Source organism: Medicago sativa, chromosome 5 (genome assembly GCF_051527215.1).
Source record: "Medicago sativa cultivar Bolivia chromosome 5, Bolivia_mono, whole genome shotgun sequence".
NCBI lineage: Eukaryota > Viridiplantae > Streptophyta > Magnoliopsida > Fabales > Fabaceae > Medicago > Medicago sativa.
The window spans coordinates 9067871-9087015 of NC_140753.1; the positions used below are offsets into that span (position 1 = coordinate 9067871).

Here is a 19145-nt window from a genome sequence, read left to right on the forward strand (position 1 = left end):
GGAATACTTAGCACGACGGAGTGTGTCAAACTGAAACTGAGACTTCTGGAAGAAGATCAAAAAGTGCTCCCTATTTCCAAACAATCTACTCTCAAGGACGATATCATTATGTTTCGTATTGGAGGGGATATCATCAACAACGGCCTGAAAACGGCAGACAATTATACGAACTTACTAATGAAGAAACAATCATATGAAATGCAAAACTTCAGGTTTAGGTTGTTACCTGACAAAGTGTATGCACCTTGCCAAAAATTAGTATGTGCTTGAGTAAGCAATAAAAATTAGTATAATGAATAACCAAGAAGTAATTTTCTATAATTTTGAGTATAAGAAAAAAGCTAAAAGTTTCAGTATCCAAATAAATTCACCTGTTTATTTAAAGCATCTAAGTTTTCCTCATTAAGGTCATTACTAGCTGTGATACTCATCTTCCCCAAACCGGGCAAATTCCTCCTCAATGAAACGAAAGAACTTCCTCGACTCACAAGACAAATATGCAAGGTCACCGAGTCTAGTCTAATACCAACTGCTTTGTATCTGCATAGGTAAAGGCTTCTCAACAAAAAGAAACATTTGCAAAAAAAAAAACAGGAATGCCACAGAAAGACTACTAAGGATACACGAATAAATAGACTTTTAGCAATAAGGAAGCAGCTCACAGAAGCAAAATGAGAAAGCGAAAGAGTTCAAATAGCTACGCAATCGATATAATCAAGTGACATTGGTAAACATGAAAAACATCTTGACATACCCTAGATCTCTGAGAGCTAACGCAACAGCACAGAAGTTAGGAATTCCACTTCTCATGACCAGTCAACAGACGCAAATGTCATACATGCAGAAGCAGATAAAAAAATTATTGGCCTTAACTCTCCAGTGAAGAATTAAGAAATATTAAAAGAATCTTCCAATGAATTCTTCAATTAATGTCTTCTTGTATAAGTTGTAATTAACTTCTGCATCTCAATTTTTTTAAAAGTCATTTCATTTAATTTCACCATAAATATAGGACTTTCTATAAGTGAAGAACCATTAATTTACTTTAATTGAGAAGCTCCCATAAGCTAGAAGCTATTCGAAACTTGACTACGCCACAGCCATTGGACATTGCAGGTTATAGTCTTGCAAAGATTACGTGTTCATTTTAAGAAATATAAAGTATCTAATATAGTCTTTCTATAATCATTCTAAAATTAGGTGCCCATTGCTTAGAAGAACTTCACCCTTCTTTTGTTTTTAAAAGTTACGAGAACAATTCACCGTTTCTAGAATTCTAGCAAGTTCGTTCATAATCATCGCATGAAGAAGAGAAAATAAATCAATAAAATAGGAAATTGAAAACCTCAATTAACATAAAACAACAAATCAAATTAGGTATCTGTACATCAATACAAATCAAATTACACTTGCCAGTGTGGCATCAATACAATGAATGTTTGCAGCCCAACTAATACTAATTTGACCTAACAACACACCAGCCATCCGATTCTAAGCAATCTGACGGTTTATGATCTACAACTAGTTGCTGAAGCCTCTCTGCCAGTGAAGGAAAACCATGCTCAAATTCAGACTCACACAACTCTAAATTAGGAGGCAGAGTCGTTGAGGTTGAAGAAGAAGACCAATGCAAAAAATCGAAGTGTGTCCGTGGAGATGGGAATGGCAATGATGACTCGTTAATCTTTAACTCTTTTGTCAACGAAACATCGCAAATGAAAGGGTGTTTTAATAGCATATCTGCACTCCATCTCTTCAAATGATCTCTAACAAAACACTTTTGAAGAAAATCTTTCCCTTCTTCTGATAATTCATTTGGAATCAACGGTATTTCTTCTCCCATTCCAATATGAGACAAAAACCACCACATATTTGTCTTGCAGCTTACATTCCATGGAGATTTTCCAGTAACCATCTCCACAACGGCACATCCAAGAGCCCATATATCTGTTGGCGATTCATAAATACTCTCACTCACTGCTTCCGGCGACATATACATCGGAGTTCCCCTACATTCCCATTTTTCACTTTTGAAGCCTTTCTCCTTAGCAAGGCCAAAATCCGAAATCTTAACTTCGCCATCATCAAATACAAGAATATTTGGCAGCTTCAAATCACAGTGAACAAAGCCTTTGTCGTGAATATGTTTGAGTCCTTCAAGGACGGACCTTGTATAACGACGAACAAGATTCTCCGGAAACTTACCACCATGATTCTTGAGTTGATCGGAGAGAGTACCACCAGCAGCATATTCTAGAAAAATATTATAACACTCTTCGCCGTTTTCGAAAGTTCGATCCTGACCAAAGCACTTAATGATATGTGGAGATGATCCTAAACTGTCAAGTATCTGTTTCTCGCTTAAGAGAAAACTGGAGTTGTATGTATCTGAAGATTTGACGGCGGTGAGAGGTGGAAAGCTATCGGAATCCTTATGTGTGGCTAAGTTGACCGTGGCAAAGCCGCCACTACCTAGCATCTCACCTCGAACCCAATTCCAATTCATGTTTCTGTGTGTTACTATATTTTGTTGAGGTGGAAATAAAACAGTACTGTCAATTGAGCAACCCTATGAAATATGACGTGACTTGTCGCGTCTGGTATATATTGCTATGAAATATGAATTGCCGCGGGAATTAGGTTAGGGTTAGGAAATATTTGAAAGGTATTGTTAGTCGGTTTAGAAGATTTAATTTTAACAGAAGACAGTTGCTAATTAAGTGCACAATAATAACTAAAACTAACTTAGCCAGCAAGTCGGAAAATTGGATGGTTTTTTTTTTTTTTTAGGGAAAAATTGGATGGTTTTTTTTTTGGTTACAAATTGGATGGGTTTGTTAACTCTTTAAAATTTTATCTTTTGTTATTTTTTGACAAAAATAACCCTTCTTTAAAGATCCAAACTTTGATTTATCCATAAGATTGCTAATATTTCCTACCATATATGGAAAGTTCAAACACGCTTCCGTTTCTTTTAGATTTTTTTAGAAAAATAACTATTTTTTTTATTTATAAAAATTCACTTTTATCATTTTTAAGTGTTTGTTTAGTAATTTTAGAAAAATCATTTTATCAAAAAAAATCAATTTTAACTAAGGATGGCAAAAAATGTCAATCCGCCCCGTCAATAACCCGTCCAAAAAGTGGCGGAGCGGGGCTAGTCAACTAAAGAAATAGGGTTGAAAATTTCACCCCGCCCCGTTTTATGACGGACCGGCGGGTTGACCCGTCTATGTTTTTAAAAAAAAATATCAATTTAAAATTTTCACATAAACAACGTAAAAATATATTAATTAAAATATATAAGTATTCAAACATATAAATTACATTCTTTAAAAAAAAACATATAAATTACATCTTCTAAAATTCTATAATAATTTAATAAATCAATAAGTCATTGAAAATAAAAACTCCATGAGTTATCAATAAATAACTGTTAAAAATATATGGCTAAAATCATGAAACAAATGTGATAAAATAAATTGAATTTTCCCCCAATATATGGAAGTGAAAATTGAAAAATTGATTTGACTTATAAATAAAAAGAAGTGAAAAAGAGAGTTTCTTTTTAACATATCAACCCAAAAGGGCCAACCCACCCCGCGCCCGTCACCTACCTACTTTTTAGCGGGTTAGGCGGAGCGGACACCCTACTTGCGGCGGGTTTAAAATCTCAACCCACCCCCGCTAAAAATGATGGGTTAAACGGGCCAACCTGAAGAGTCCAACCCATTTTGTCATCCCCTAATTTTAACTTTAAAACCGTTTGTTATGGCTTTTTTAAGAAAAAAATCATTTTAAAAAAAAAAAATCATTTTTAAGAGTATTGCGTCCGTTTTTTACAACTTTTTTAAAAAAATTAAAATCTAAAAGAAAATCTAAAAATAGCTTCAAATGAGAAGTTGTTAAAAATAGCTTCTCAAAAATAGTGTGTGTTTGGTTCAGCTTTGAATATAATTGATTCTGACAGAATTGATTCTGACAGAATTGATTCTGAGAGAATTGATTTATGTTTGGATACAATTATGTAGAATTGATTAAACAAACAAAATGTTGTTTGGATGATTTTGATCAAAATTGCTTTTGAATTTATAATTACTAAAATAGACATAGCTAAAGGAGAATTGATAAAGAAGGAGAATTGATAAAGGGCAATAAAGGAAAATAATAGGTTGTAATAATAAAATATAAAATTTATTGGAGAATTGATTCTAGAAAAGCTAGAAGCTAGGATTTGTAGCTTCATGGAGAATTGCTATTGGAGGATAAAAGCAATTCTGAAAAGCCAAACCAAACATGTTGGAATATTGTAGAATTGTTTTTGGAACTGTATAGAATTGCTTTTGGCTTTGCAAAAGCCAATCCAAACGGACCCTAGATTTTATTAGAGGAGAGAGAAAGTATCAGTCAAAAGATTGAACTAATTTTGTAACAAAAAATATCTTTTCTATAGTTGTATCAAAACAAACTAAATGATTTTTTTTTTTTAAAAAAGTGAATTTTATCACGGTAGACAACTGCAAAATAAATTCTGATTTTTTCAATAAATCTCTAAAAAGTAATCTCTCAATTTTTTAGTGTTAAAATCACTTTTGTTTTAATCCGTAATAAATAGGTCCACAATCTTTTTTAGGATGTAATAATTGTAACTATTAATTAATATTTATTTAATTAACTATATATTTATTTTGTTTTAAAAAATCATATTATTTATCTTTTATATAAACTTTTGAAAACTAACACGTTTTTCTTTACTTAATGAAAATCAACCAGTTAGTAACAGATTTTTATATATTCGTCCAAAAGGAAAGATTTTGTTCAAATTTAACCTAATAATTCAATAATGAATCAATAACATAACCTTTTTAAAACAAGATACAACTTTTATCAATTAAGTAACTAGACGTGTACATAATCTGATCCATCATGTAAACCCATCTTTATTCCGGAAGCCATGAATCGGGTTTGACTTTAGCCCGAAATAAAATTGAAATAAAATGGTGTTAATGGACTTGAGTTGATTACACAGATTACCTCTCTATCTCTCTTTCTAATCGCATCATCAATATATCACAATTATCACATCATTTTCTCTATTTTTTTTTTTTATATCTTGGGCGTTGAGTCTACATAGATTATTTTCCTAATCAATGTCATTATGTTTTTTTGATTTATACATAAAAGGTAAACACATCCATATCTACATTGCATAAAGTAGTATACTAATTAACATAGTAGTTAATAGCGGATAGCGGCGCGTAGCGGCCGACCCCAAAAATGCTATAGCGGGATAGCGCCTAGCGCTATGACCGCTATTTCATATAACTTTTTGGACAAATTATATAAATAATACTATAAACTTCTCTCAAAAAAAAATATAAATAATACTATAAATTATAAACAAACATATATCACTTGTAACTTCTGAGTTGTCCCAACTGAGTTGTAACCAAGTCTGCCACTTCATTACATTCACAAAGTGTCTCAATGCATTTATGCAAACCTCTCAGCAATTTGGGATCTGTCTCAATTTCTGGTTTGCTATAAAAGTATTTAGGATTGATTGAACACCAGAAGCTGGGATCCTTCCAGTGATTAAATTGCCAAACAATGTCGAGATTATCACCGGTCCACTTATGTCTTTGAGCACATGAGTCAACAGACACAGAGTTTGATTGAACACCAGAAGCGGAAGCTGCCATGACTGTGTTGTCCACAAAAACAACAAAAATAAGGAAACAGAGAGCAGAATAGAGGATGAACAAAACAGAGGATGCTTTTTAGGGTACAGATCTGATGCTTTTGAGAGAAGATTTAATGAAGAGAGGAAGTTTTTTGAGAGAGCAGATGCGTACAGATCTGAAAGGCGCCGTAAAGAATGAAAGAAGGAAGAGAGAAACTGAAGTTATTAATTAGGGTTTGACGAAAATGACAAAAATACCCTTGTTTTTTATTTAAAACCAAGGAGAATCTTGTATTTTCACGTAAAATGAAATAGCGGTGCAAGAGTGCAAAACCGCTATGCAGTGTTGCGGCCGCTATTGCGCCGCTATCTCATAACGCTACGCCATGGCTTATTGCATAGCGGTCCTGGACCGCACCGCACCGCGCGGCCGCTATTGGCCGCTATAGCGCCGCTATTAACTACTATGCTAATTAAATCCATAAAAAGAACCCATCATAGTCATACGCACACAAAATAAATCCAAAAGCTTAAAGTCAATTCTTTGACCAAGCACATTACACAATATACTAAGTGCTAACACAAAATTAGCACAACTAATAACACCTTAATTAATTTCATAAATAAAGCTAACACAACAACACTTACATAAATTTCAAATCTTTTCTCGATCTGAGAATAAAATTGAAAAAAGAAAATAAAAAAAATTCAACCCATTTCACCTCCTGCAGCGTGTGATAGCAGAACAACCTCTATAGTAAGGATGAACAGGACCTCTAGCTTCATAACACTTATGAGTGTAGTAAGATCTACCAGAACGAGGTGGACATGGGATTCTGTTAGCAGAAAGAGCACCATAAGAGATGTAGTATTTCACTCTACTCCAGAACAAAGATCTTCTACTGAAATCACTGTCTGTGTCTTCTTCATTGTCTTCATCTAGGTCATTGTAAAGTGATGACATTGTTGTTGGCCATTCTAGAGTGTCTGAGATGAGGTTCAAGGTTGGTTCTTCGATCTGTGCATCAACGTGAGTGTTGAGGAGGGTAAAGAGGAGACAAAGGAGAAGGGTGAGAGTGAGGTTGAGGAGAGTAGAGGAAGCCATGAGAAAGAAGAAGAAGAACAAGAAAGAGTGAAGTTATGATGTTTTTATCTTGTTGTTTTTCGTGTAAATGACTAATATGCCCCTGAAATTGTAGGGCTGGAACATTTTTATCCTAATATCTAAAAAAAAGATAACAAATCTGATTTTGAATTCGTCTGATATCTTGTTAGGAGTAGTTTTGAGAATAAATAATATAATTAAATAATCAATTTAGAAAAAATATTAATTTATTAATACTACATTCTATCCTTTTTACATTAGATTCATGTGTCAAACAAAGTCTATGTATTTGATCAACAATACATCAATTTTTTCTTGACATATATTCTTTTATAAAAAAAGATATGAGATGGTATGTGAACATAATTCAATTGATATACACATTATATAATATAAAAAGGTTGGGTTCGAACTCTACACATTTACTTTATGAGGTGAATATCTAGTTTACTAAACTACTTGATCAATAAAAAAATACACGAAGTAGTAAGTAATACCTTGTTCAAATATTAAAATGACAATAAATTGAATTTAAGTTAACATAAACATCTAATATCTAATTGCTCGACCTAATTCAAAGGTAAATTTTCTTGTTAACTCATGCTCTAAGACATTTATTTTATTAGGTGAATATCTAGCTTAGCTAAGTATGCAAAAAGATCTTTAAAAAAAGTAGGTGAAAAGAGAATAAAAAGATTTAAAGGCTAAATTACATCAAAGATTATTTAAGTTATTAAATTAATAAGTTGTTTCTTTCAGTATTTTTTCGTACCACTTAAATCCTTTAAATTATTTTATTATAACAAGTTAATCTATTAAGTATTTTTTATATCGAACGTCCATTTAAGAAGATTTCGGATCTTAAAAATATAACTTTATTTTTTAATTTTAAATAAATAATTTTAAAAAAATTCTAATTCAATAAAGTTTTACAAAAAATTGTTTATCCGAACATCAAATTTGAATTCTCTAAAACAATTCATCATTAAAATTACTGTTTATAGTATACTGCTTTATACCAAAATCAACATTTCCCAGTTTTAATTTTTTAAAAGTACTTCTAAAATTTCAAGGGGGTAAATCGATAATTTACGATATTGCTATGTTTTGTGAGGGAAAAGTGGTTACTATAGGACAAGACAAGAGCAGAGGTAGTCACATGGCGTAAGCGCCAAAAATGGGACCTTTAATTATTTACAACTGTCATTCATTAATGTTTCTATCAACTGTGCCTCTACCCTATTCTCGTGTGTGCCCCTACAAGTTTTATTCCATGCGCTTAGCGCTAAGCTTCATGCGCTAAGCTTCATGGTGTGACAGTGTATTGTACTCTTTACAACGTCGATTTGTTTTATGTATATTGTGAGGACCATGTGTTTGATAGATCAACGGTGATGATAGGAGTGGTGTAGTAGAAGACTGTGATGGAGAGTATTGTAGAATCTTTTGCGTGTTACCATACGTAACGGTGTTGAGTAAAGACGCCGCGGATGGCACTGTGAATAACGGTGATTTTAATTGCCTCTAATCACGCACCTAACTCCTACTCTCTCTCTCTTGTTTGTGTTTTTAGGTTGTGGATAACTTAACTCAAGTTATGTTCTCTGCGAGTGTCTCTTATATATCTTAAACCGGATACAAAATTAAATGTTGAACACTTTATAAATGAGATGATCCATAAATTTATTGTATTAAGGAGAGAGTACTTCATAGATTAATAGGAGTAACTTTAAAAAAAAATATTTATAGTACAAATACGCAACCTATTTCTCTCCTTAGTGAGAAGTGAGCGAGCGTTCATCACTGTGTTACTAAAATTTGAGAGTTTTTTTCAAGAGAAATGATATTTGTACAACCAATTTTTAACAACTTTCTATCTCATACGTACATTATATTCTTATTCTCTCTCTACATTTTTCTCTTTCTATTGATTTTGACCAATCAAAATAGAGAAAAATAAAGTTGTCATAGAAGTTGTTAGAAAGAGGTGTACAAATATCACTTCTCTTTTTTCAATTGTTTACTAAAATAGAGAGGTTGTCATTAGTGAAAAGAGTGGAGGTAAGAGAAATCAAGGTCTTTTATTTTGAGAAATGCAACATTGTATCTCATAAATTTTTCCTTAAACGTAATCAGGCCCGACCTTGAGGGAGTGCAAGGTGCTCTACCAGGCCGGGCCTCCAAATGTTACGGGCCTCAAACAAAAAATTATGTCTAATATCCACCCCCCATTTAAATAAAAAAAAATATATGTTACTTCTTTTTCTTTCTTCAGTACACGTTTGAGTTTTTTTTTTTAGATTCTAGTTCTCTTTCCTGTACATAAATCTGATACTATCAGACCATCCTAATTTGTAAAATCACTTAATCAGTCAATTTGGAAAGTTATTTCATTGAAAGAATCACAACAATCATTTTTTTCCACATAAACCATTCGTTTTCCCTTCCCACAACGAATGAGTGACAAATCCAAACGACACTGTTAGGTAAATTCCATCTCTCTGTCACTTAATTTTCTTTTTATTTTATTTCGTTTCATGTTTAGAAGTTCTTATTCTGATTTTTTAATGAAGTTTAGTTACACAAAAAAATTACGTTTTTATTTTACTAGGGGCCTATTTTAAAAAGAGAGCCGAGCCTCCTATTTCATAGGAACGACCCTGAACGTAATGTTAAGAAAGTATTGAGAGAGGGGTCGTGGTTTTTCAATAAACATATGATGGTATTTGGTGTAATAGCGGAGGGGCAAAAGCCAGACATGTTCTGTTACACACAGTTCCTTTTTGGATTCAAATTCATAATTTACCGGTACATGCATGGCAGAGATAACGGGACGAAATGTAGGAAACTATGTGGGAGAATTTTTGGAATACTATGAGAAGGATATGTCTGACTTCTGGATAAGATATATGCGCATCAAGGTTATGGTGGATGTTAGAAAGCCGCTTGATTGTAGGAAGAGCATTAAGAAGAAAGAGGTGGCGCCTGTCATGGTAAACATCAAGTATGAACACCTTGGTATTTTCTACTACTACCGCATATTGTTAGGGAATGTTAAAGATTTGTGCGAGAAATTGTATGAGGTTTCGAAAGACAATGGTGTGAGAAATTGGGGACCAGACATCCGAGTAGAAGTTAATCAGAGAAGTAGAGATGGCGGCAACAGATGGGAGGTGGAAGTATGTTATCCGTCGTTGCAAAAACTGACTGAGGGCTGGATTAATTAAGGAACAAGCAAAACTGAAAACAATAAAGAAGGAAATAATATTCAATTATGCTCCAATAATTAAGGAGAGTTATGGAGTGATGATGCAAGCAATTTCTGTAATGACTGAGGAAGATGAACCAATGGAGTCTAACAATGAAAGATTGCGTGATGACAGGAGTAAGGACGTGGGAGGGGAAAGTTACGATGACAACATTTTAAAAAATCAAAGTATAATGCAGGTCGGTGGTGACAAAGAGATGGCATAGTGCAAAGAGACAGAAGAGGGACATGAAAAAATTACACAAAATATCGATTTTTTATCGGCATGTACTGGAAAGCATGCCTGCCAGGAGCAATGAGTTTTATGAGTTGGAACTGACAGTGTCTAGGCAGCCCGAGTGCACTTTTGACACTTAGAGATTTGGCCCACAAGTATCAAGTAGATGTTCTTTTTCTTTGTGAAACTTTGGTCCATGCGAACATGATAGAAGAAATCTGAGTTAGATTGGGATTTAATGCATCTTTTGTTGTTGATAAAATAGGGCGAAGTGGAGCTCTAACAATGTTATGGAAGCATTCATTTGACTGCAATCTTATCAATTATTTGCAAAATTTTATTAACATGGAAGTGATTCATCCACATTATCCAAAATGGAGATTCACTGGATTTTATAGCTTTTCGGAGAATGAATGAAGACGCGAGTTATGGAATTTGCTGCGCACACTGTACCATGGTGTGTGATGGGAAATTTTAATGATTTTCTATCCAATGATGAAAAACGAAGTAGAGTTGACCATTCACCATGGAGGATAAGAGGATTTCTGAAGGCAGTCCAAGATAGTAGACTGATTGATCTTCATTTGAAAGGGTAATCGTACACATGCATGGTGTGACATTTTCTATCATAATAAGCTCAATAATGTCATATCACATCGCTCGAATCACTTTCTAATATTACTTAAGCTGCATGAGTTATTACGAATGAGGGGAATGAAGTAGTTCAAGTTTGAAAATGCATGGTTAAGGAGGATGAACTTGAGAATATAGTTTAGGGTGGATGGGGGAGAAGTCCATATGGGGGGGGGGGGGGAGGGGGTTGTTATGACGGATGAAGGCATGCACATAAGAAATGAATGAATGGGGGTGCAAGCTTTGATATAAATACAGAGATCCGATTGAAGAGTGTCGAGAAGAGATGGAGAGACTTCGAGGGATTTCACAACATTATCAAGTGGTAAGATATGAGGAAGCTCGAACAAAATGGGAACTTTATTGGCGCAAGAAGAGGCTTATTGGATGCAACATTCGAAGGTTTATTAGCTCAAGGAGGGTGACACAACTCACGGTTCTTTCATGCTACGACGACTTTGAAAAGAAGACGAAATAACATCATGGCCTTTAAGACGAATGAAAGGGAAACTGTTTAGATACTACGATATAAAAGGGGTTTTTTGTTACAAGATTAGTAAAATCTTTTGACACCATGTGTGAGAAGCAGGGTTCCTTGCAACACTTTGACACCATGTATATCTCCTCGTGCTTATGTTCTTTTCAATAAAGTAGACAAACCTTCTGCACATAATATGATCAGATACAATGGCAGTGGGTCACCTTGTCTAAACCCACTTTTTGGAATAATTGGTCTCACTCTCTCTCCATTAACAAGCACCTAATAGTCAACACTTTCCATACACATAGTCATCCAGTCCACCCATCTATCATGAAAACCCACTTGAGTCTATCATATGCTTTACTGATGTCCATTTTCAAAGCGACTTCCCCTACCTTGCCTTTCTTCTTACCCTTCATATGATGAATAATCTTATTGGTAGCCATTACATTATAAATTATTGATCAATTTTCTATAAATGCTGATTATTTTTGTGATATGCGCTTTTGTAGAATAGGGTTGAGTCTATTAGCTAGAACTTCCGAAACAACCTTGTAAATAACATTGCACAATGAAATGGGCCTAACACCTCTCATGGTTTTCAGGTTATATTTTTTTAGGGATAAGCACAATGTTTGTGTCGGTCAATTGAGACGGGATTTCACCATTATTCAGCCAAGATGTTGCCGCATCAAAAGGAGTTTTTTGTTACAAAATTAGTTCAATCTTTTGACTCATATTTTCTCTCTCCTCTAAAAAAAATCTATTTTTTGAGAAGCTACTCTTAACAGCTTCTCAATTGAAGCTGATTTTAGATTTTTAGATTCTGATTTTTTTAAAGAGTTGTAACAAACAGATGCAATAATCTTCAAAGTGATTTTTTAATTAAATTTTTTATAACAAACGGGATCAAAATCTCTAAATTATTCAAAGTCAAAATCACTTTTATTTTAATCCGTAACAAACAGGCTCAAATTCGAATCAAATCAAACTATTTGAAAAAACTGAATAGTGGGGTGATTAGAAAAATACCAAGTGACAAAAAGTACTTAAATATTTTTGTTGGAAAAAGTACGTAAATTTTATAATCAGTCAGGAGATTAATATATTTTGTTGGAATTTTTTTATACCTAGTTGATCAAATCGGTTTGACTTGAGTAGAGTAGTTTGTTATTTGTCTTTCGTGATTAGTTTTTGAGTTGTTATATATTTGATTTGATTGTTATCCAAAATTATCAGCGTTCTAGAATATTTTTTGTTGGATAATCTTAAAATATTTTTCTCTTAGTGATAGATATTGTTAATAACGTATTAGATTTAAAGTTTTTGATTTCTCCCATTAAAATAGCCTAAAATCTTTAGTTTGAAGTTTAACCCTATAAATATAGTGCAAACCTAACAAACTAAATACAACTCTCCAAAACTAAACCCTAGTTTGTTTCTTTTCTCTCCAAAGCTAAACCTAATTTGTTTCTTTTCATATTACTCTCCAGTTTCTTTTCTCTCACCGATCACTCATCATGAATTTTAATTTTCGCTTGAAAATAAGTTCAATCGAAGAACCAACCTTTACAATCCCAAAAGATTATCCTTTTGGTAACTATTTCCATATTAATTTCCATTACGACCTTGTTAATTTTCCCTTGCATTCCAATGCCTCAAACTCAATCCTTGACTGTACGACTACTATAAATCAAACCTTGTTGGTTCCTTGTGATATCTTATTAGATAGGAAAGACAACATCTTATATGAGTACTATTTTTCCTCTCTGCCTATTTCTTCTCACATATCAAAAGAAATACTGCCTCAGATTGGTCAACATGCTAGGGAGATGGTCGCTAATGACGACGAAGATCAGAAAATCTGGGAGATAGACGTGAAGCTTGATGTCAATACATGGTATATTGAAGATAATGATGCTGTGAAGGCCCTACTTGTCGTGGATGGGTTGAAAAGGGTTGGAATGGATCATTCATCTCGTTACTCTACGGACCGGTGTGCAATTTGTTTGGAAGAGCTCTTCGATGGATCAAAGTCAGAACATGTTATGACCAATTGTTTGCATGTTTTTCATAAAGAGTGTATTTTTCAATGGCTCAAAAGATGCTTCCATCGTCAATCATCCCTCTCGTGTCCATTGTGTCGCAAAACTGATGAAGCTTTTGAATGAAGTATTTTCCTTATGTATTTTTTTTTACTGGATTGTGTAATTTCCTCCGATATATATAGTATTATATGAGGTGATTTTTATTGTTATTGTGTAATGGAGCTTTTCTTAGTATTAAAAATAAACTATCTTAAGTCCTGTATGTAGCCTTTTTTGGAAATTTGTTGCTTAAACAACCTTTCATATTGTTTCTGGGCTACTGGCTTCAAACTATCTTAGAACAACTCCTTGATCTTGTATTATGTCTATTACTTCAAACTAGGTTCATGTCATACAAATTTATTTACTTTGCTAGATGGAAAATAATCGCATGATCATCATTAGTCAAACAAGAAACTAGATTAACACAAGCAAATTGACATTATTTTATTTTGATTTGAATTTAAAAATAGTTATATCTAGGGTGCAATTATAATTGATCCAAGGTTCATGTCATACAAATTTATTTACTTTTTTTAGACAAACACATTTATTTACTTGCTAGATGGAAAATAATCGAATGGGCATCGTTAGTCAAAAAAGAATATCGCTTGGTCATCATATTAATTAAATTTTGTATATAACTCAAAAAATATTTGAACAAAAAAAACTCAAAAAATATACTCCCTAGTTAATTATTATAATTGTTCCAAAGTTCATGTCACACAAATTTGATATGCGAAGTGATCTAAGGTGATCATGTGAAAAACGTAGAATGAGCAATTTGCGATTGAAAAATAATGGGGGTGTACACAAAAGACACTCTGACGCTCAATAGCAAAAGAGTATCAAGATTGGGAGATTGTACCTTGGAGGACCAGAAAATCCCTCATTTATTGGCGAGGAGTGAGAATCCTCATATGGATGATTGGTAGTCGTTGATTGACGATTACAAATGACAAATTCTATAATCATTGAGCGTTACACATTAATGTGTGATGGAGACGTTTTAGGTTCTTCTGAATCGGAGGTTCATCGTTGTGAGCACACCTCCATGTGGTATGAGTGTGTGGATAGCTTAGTTTTGGACTTATTAGATTGAGCCTAATTTTTGGGTCCAAAACAAGAGGTTATTTTTATAAATTTTTTTAAACTTTTTTTGATTCGTTCATCTACTTAAAAAAAAATTAATTTCTTATTGATGCAACAAATACTAGAGAATCGGTATAACCAATTACAAAGGGAGTCACAAATTAAGCCTCCATAATCAAAGCAATATGGATTTCCTATTGAGCTATCATCAACGTTCAGTTTCGGTATGAATCACTCATTATGTGTTCTCTTACATGTCTCATATGTATATATGCTTCATATTAAGTTATAAAATAGAGTTAATACCTTAAATAGTTCATGTGTAATTTGAGTGAGGTCACCTCACCGAGGTGTGACAATAGTCAATGTAAAAAAACAAAGATTACACCTATGTAATTTTTTATTCTTTATATTTTAACCTTCACTTTCTTAAAAAATATTTGGACAATGTTTGAAAATATTTTATGTAAATGGTTAAAATATAAAAAATTCAAAACTACAAGGGTGTAATCATTAGTTTTTTTTTTCTTTGTTTAAAGTGGCTACTTTTAGATAGTGGTCAAATTATGGAGATTATTTGATGTATTAATCCTATAAAATATGTTGACACAACAAGTCCGATAGAGGGTGATAAGTGGAGTATTGGTGTTGTTGTGAGAGATAATGAATGTGTTGTCGTTGGTGTTAGTTCTTGACAAGTCTTTTCATTATCAGATTCAGAGGTTGCAGAAGCCTTAGCTATGCGGAAGGGTTCGAAATTTGCAAAGGAAATGTCTTTTCTAAATCTTATAGCAGAATCATATGCTTCTAATGTGGTTTTAGCATTGAATACTCACCAACAATCTCCCAACTATGTTGGCTCTATTATTCGAGATTGTATTAGTTTTAAGGGTAGTTTTCGTAGTTTGAATTTTTTGCATGTTAGGCATGAAGTCAACCAAGCTGCTCATTATTTAGCTAAATATGCTCTTAAGAATTTAGATTGCATATGGGTCGAAGAAACTCCGCCTTATATTTCTACAGTCTTGGCATTTGATTTATTGCCAGACTTTCGTAAATGAAATTGTCTTTAACGTAAAAAAAGTATTATGTATTATACTATTAACTTTATATAGTTTTTTTTGTTTTTTTAATAAAATTACTATTACTATTTAAATATATCATCAAATGGAAGACTTTATTTATCACATTCTTGATAATATCAAGATTTGTTGTTTTTTGGATTTCCAAACTGTTAAATTTGAATTTCCAAATTCTATTATCTACCGAAGTTGTTACTAGGTTGAGTCACGACCAGGTCGCTCTCTTTAAGACGTTTCGTGGCACTACCCAAAGTTGTGCAAGGTAGACTATCAACCACGCCGCCTCCAGGATAAAACAAGCCCAGCTACAACTGTTCGATTAACTACTGCACTGTAGAAAAATCGTTCGAGAATTACACCCTCAAAATATGGCTCAATCGTTTGATCGAAGCCACTCGATACGGTACGTAACCGCTCTATTCGAAACCGTTCAAATTAATATGGTATTATTACCATTCTATTATGGTGCTGAGACCACTCAAATATGGTGTTACCACCATTCTAACTTCTCCAAAACATGAATATGGCACTACGACCACTCAAATATGGTGATACCACCATTTCTCTTTAAAATAATATATATATACTGTTAAGATCATTCTTTAATATGATCTTAATAGTACTCTATATTCCGAAGAATCATATATTATCGAAGGGACTATGAACTTAAGACCAAGGGACTATGGTCTTAAGAACACTCTTAATACCGAAGGGACAGAAAGGAGTAGAAGCAGAAGAAACTTGTTAAAAACAAGTCGGAGGGAGAAGAGAGGAAAAAACACAGGAAGCATCGACTGTGAATTTTCGGTGTAAAGAATCAAATGGGGCGAGCTCTCCTTTTATAGGGAGAGTTTGTAACAAAAAACGAGTGACTTGGGGATTAAGTCTGCTTAATCCTTAAGCAAACGCGTTTTGTTTCTTAATTGGATATATCCGGAAGTTTCTGGATATGCTTTTGGATCGGGTCGGGTCGTAACAAATTTATTTGTTACGCGTAGCGCTTACGGATAATGATTAAATTAATTAATTAATTAATTTAACATTTTCAAGTGACAAAAAAATATATATTAATTTTTTTTTAAGCGTTCACCCGTTCACAAAATTGGGTACCCCAAGGGCACACCCTTGGAGGTCACTTTTCCCATATATAAACACTTACTAGTTGGGGTGACCGTTCAATGTGGGACATTTTTATGTCACACCCACACACTAGTTTTTTTCATAGTGTTTTTCTTTCCAATTTTCTTCACTAGAATTAACTAGTGTTCCAACAATCCCCCACTTGACTTCAAAATGGTTTCGAGAAATAACGTAAAACGTTTCGATAAGATTTGCTAATATACAAAGGTGTCGCCAACAACTTGAACCTTTGCATAGTGGAAGGTATTCTGATTTAACAAGAGTTGCTTACAGCATTGAACTCTATCTCAGACATAGAATCCACACACAAACCTTTTCATAGGTGTATTCTAAAAGCCCGTACGTTTTAAGGCCATGCACGTGTATCCCGGTTTTAACGAATGCTCTAGGAATTCTGCCTCGAAATTCCATAGGATCGGCCTAAGTTCCACATTCGTATAGGTGAGTCTATCAAGGGTACTCCTGTAGCTGTGTACCCCACTCAACATAGAGTATAGATCTCATTAAGAGTTACTATTACCTCATCCTTCTTTCGCTGCAGGATCATGCTTTCTATATTCTTTCTCTCATAGCATGTTCTACCACTTCATGACTTGTTTTTACCCATTGAACCTATTTCTTGGGATCTCCAGTCATGTAGGTCGGGTTACCATCACTTGTGGGCTATAGGCATTAGTCTCATCCTACTGGATGTTTCTTGGACTTTCTCTCTATTAAGTCCTTTCGTCAAAGGATCAGCTAAGTTTTCATTCGTACGTACAAAATCAACTCCAACCGCTCCATTTAGAGATACACTCTCTAATCGTGCTATGTTTTCGCCTTATCTGTCGTCTCTTACCATTTTAATAACGATTCTTAATCTTTGCAATAGCCGCGGTACTATCGCAATGAATTAACACAGCCGGTAACGGTTTCTCCCATGAAGGGATTTCAGCTAGCAAGAATCTTAGCCAACTTGCTTCTTCACTAGTTTTCTCTAGTGTTCTCATCTCAGATTCATTCCATAGTGGACTGAGTCAATATCATTTGTTTTTAACAAACAACTCCTCTAGTGATGCTCAATGTGCAAACACTAGTCGCTACATATTCATCTGAAAGATGTTCTATTTTATATCTTGTACCATTTAAGTACAATATGTTACTCCTAGTGAAGTAATCTTAGAGTCATAGTCTTCTTAAGGCACCTCATGACTCTTTCTATAGCATGGCAATGCTTCCCATCCGTCTACTAGTAAACTTGCACAAGAGTTTCACGACATCGACAATGTCGGATCTAATACATTCAGTGGCATACCTAAGTGCTGCCAATGATGCTCGTATATTCTGTTTTTCCATCTCAAGTGTTCTTACACTTGGATCATAATATGTGATTGCAAGTTTACGGTGAAATAATTACATTTCTTTAAGATCTTCTCAACTTTGTGAGATTTATCAAAAAAGTTATCTTTTCTGATCTAGTAATCTTGAAACCAAGAATTACTTCAATTTTTATTTAGGTCTTTCTTATCAATGTTGTTGATAAACAATGATTTCACATAATTCATAACATGAATCTTTAAATCAAATATGAGCAAGTCGTCTTCATAGAGACATATGATCGTGCAGATGTTATTTGTCACTTTCATTCACTTTATACTCATTCGATAACATTAGAATGTCAAATTTTTCATGTCATTCCTTAGGAGTTTATTTTAGACCATTCAAATAATTATCTAACTTACAGACCTTGTTTTCTTGTCCATGAATTGCAAAAATTTTCAGGTTGTTTCATATAGACTTGTCCTTCTAGTTCACCATAAAAAGGCAACTTTCACATCCATTTGGAGTACTATCGAGTTATAAACGGCGGCTAAAGGGACTAGTACTCTTATGGATATGATTTTCGTGACTAGTGAATGAATGTCGAAGAAGTCTATATTTTTCTCTTTGTTTAAAACCTTTGACTACAAGGAAAGCCTTGTATTCATTAACCGTACCATCAGGTTTTAGTTCCTTTTTTTTTTTTTCTTCTAAAATCCAAATACAACCGATTGGTTTTGCAACTATGAGACAAGTCAACCAAGTGTCATGTTTTGTTAGACTCTAGAAAATTCATTTCATCGTTTATTGCTTTTGCCAAAATTCAGCATCCAATGAGGATATAACTTCTTTAAGGCTTAATGAATCTTCTTCCAATGTATAAACCAAGTTCATACTCTTTAGCAATTTTAGCTTTCTTACCTCCTTGAGGTTCTATAACATCTTGTATGATGTTTTCATAACTATTTCTAATTACATGAATGTGATTAGATATAGTGCCCCCACTAGTTCTTAATTTTTAAAGGGAAATTTATTTTGCCCCCACTAATGTCGTGCTC

General features: G+C 33.6%; 2 protein-coding genes and 1 pseudogene across 3 annotated transcripts; 1 reads left to right on the forward strand and 2 right to left on the reverse strand.

The window, feature by feature from the left end:
- Positions 1–1330: 1330 nt before the first annotated feature.
- On the reverse strand, positions 1331–3859 carry LOC146919779 (mitogen-activated protein kinase kinase kinase 20 pseudogene; annotated as a pseudogene). Its single transcript, XR_015010688.1, has one exon. The product of XR_015010688.1 is annotated as a mitogen-activated protein kinase kinase kinase 20 pseudogene (transcript).
- Positions 3860–6148: 2289 nt separating this feature from the next.
- On the reverse strand, positions 6149–6813 carry RALFL34 (ralf-like 34). The gene has a single exon (XM_085713187.1). It carries the CDS (start codon positions 6786–6788, stop codon positions 6402–6404), a length of 387 nt encoding a protein of 128 aa, XP_085569313.1. The 5' UTR covers positions 6789–6813; the 3' UTR covers positions 6149–6401.
- Positions 6814–12500: 5687 nt separating this feature from the next.
- Positions 12501–13697, forward strand: LOC146919781 (uncharacterized). Its single transcript, XM_085710620.1, has one exon. It carries the CDS (start codon positions 12908–12910, stop codon positions 13556–13558), a length of 651 nt encoding a protein of 216 aa, XP_085566746.1. The 5' UTR covers positions 12501–12907; the 3' UTR covers positions 13559–13697.
- Positions 13698–19145: the final 5448 nt, after the last annotated feature.

Excerpts from the sequence above, each read along its gene's own strand:
- LOC146919781 (XM_085710620.1), top strand. The coding sequence starts at position 12,908 with ATGAATTTTAATTTTCGCTTGAAAATAAGTTCAATCGAAGAACCAACC.
- RALFL34 (XM_085713187.1), bottom strand. The coding sequence starts at position 6,788 with ATGGCTTCCTCTACTCTCCTCAACCTCACTCTCACCCTTCTCCTTTGT.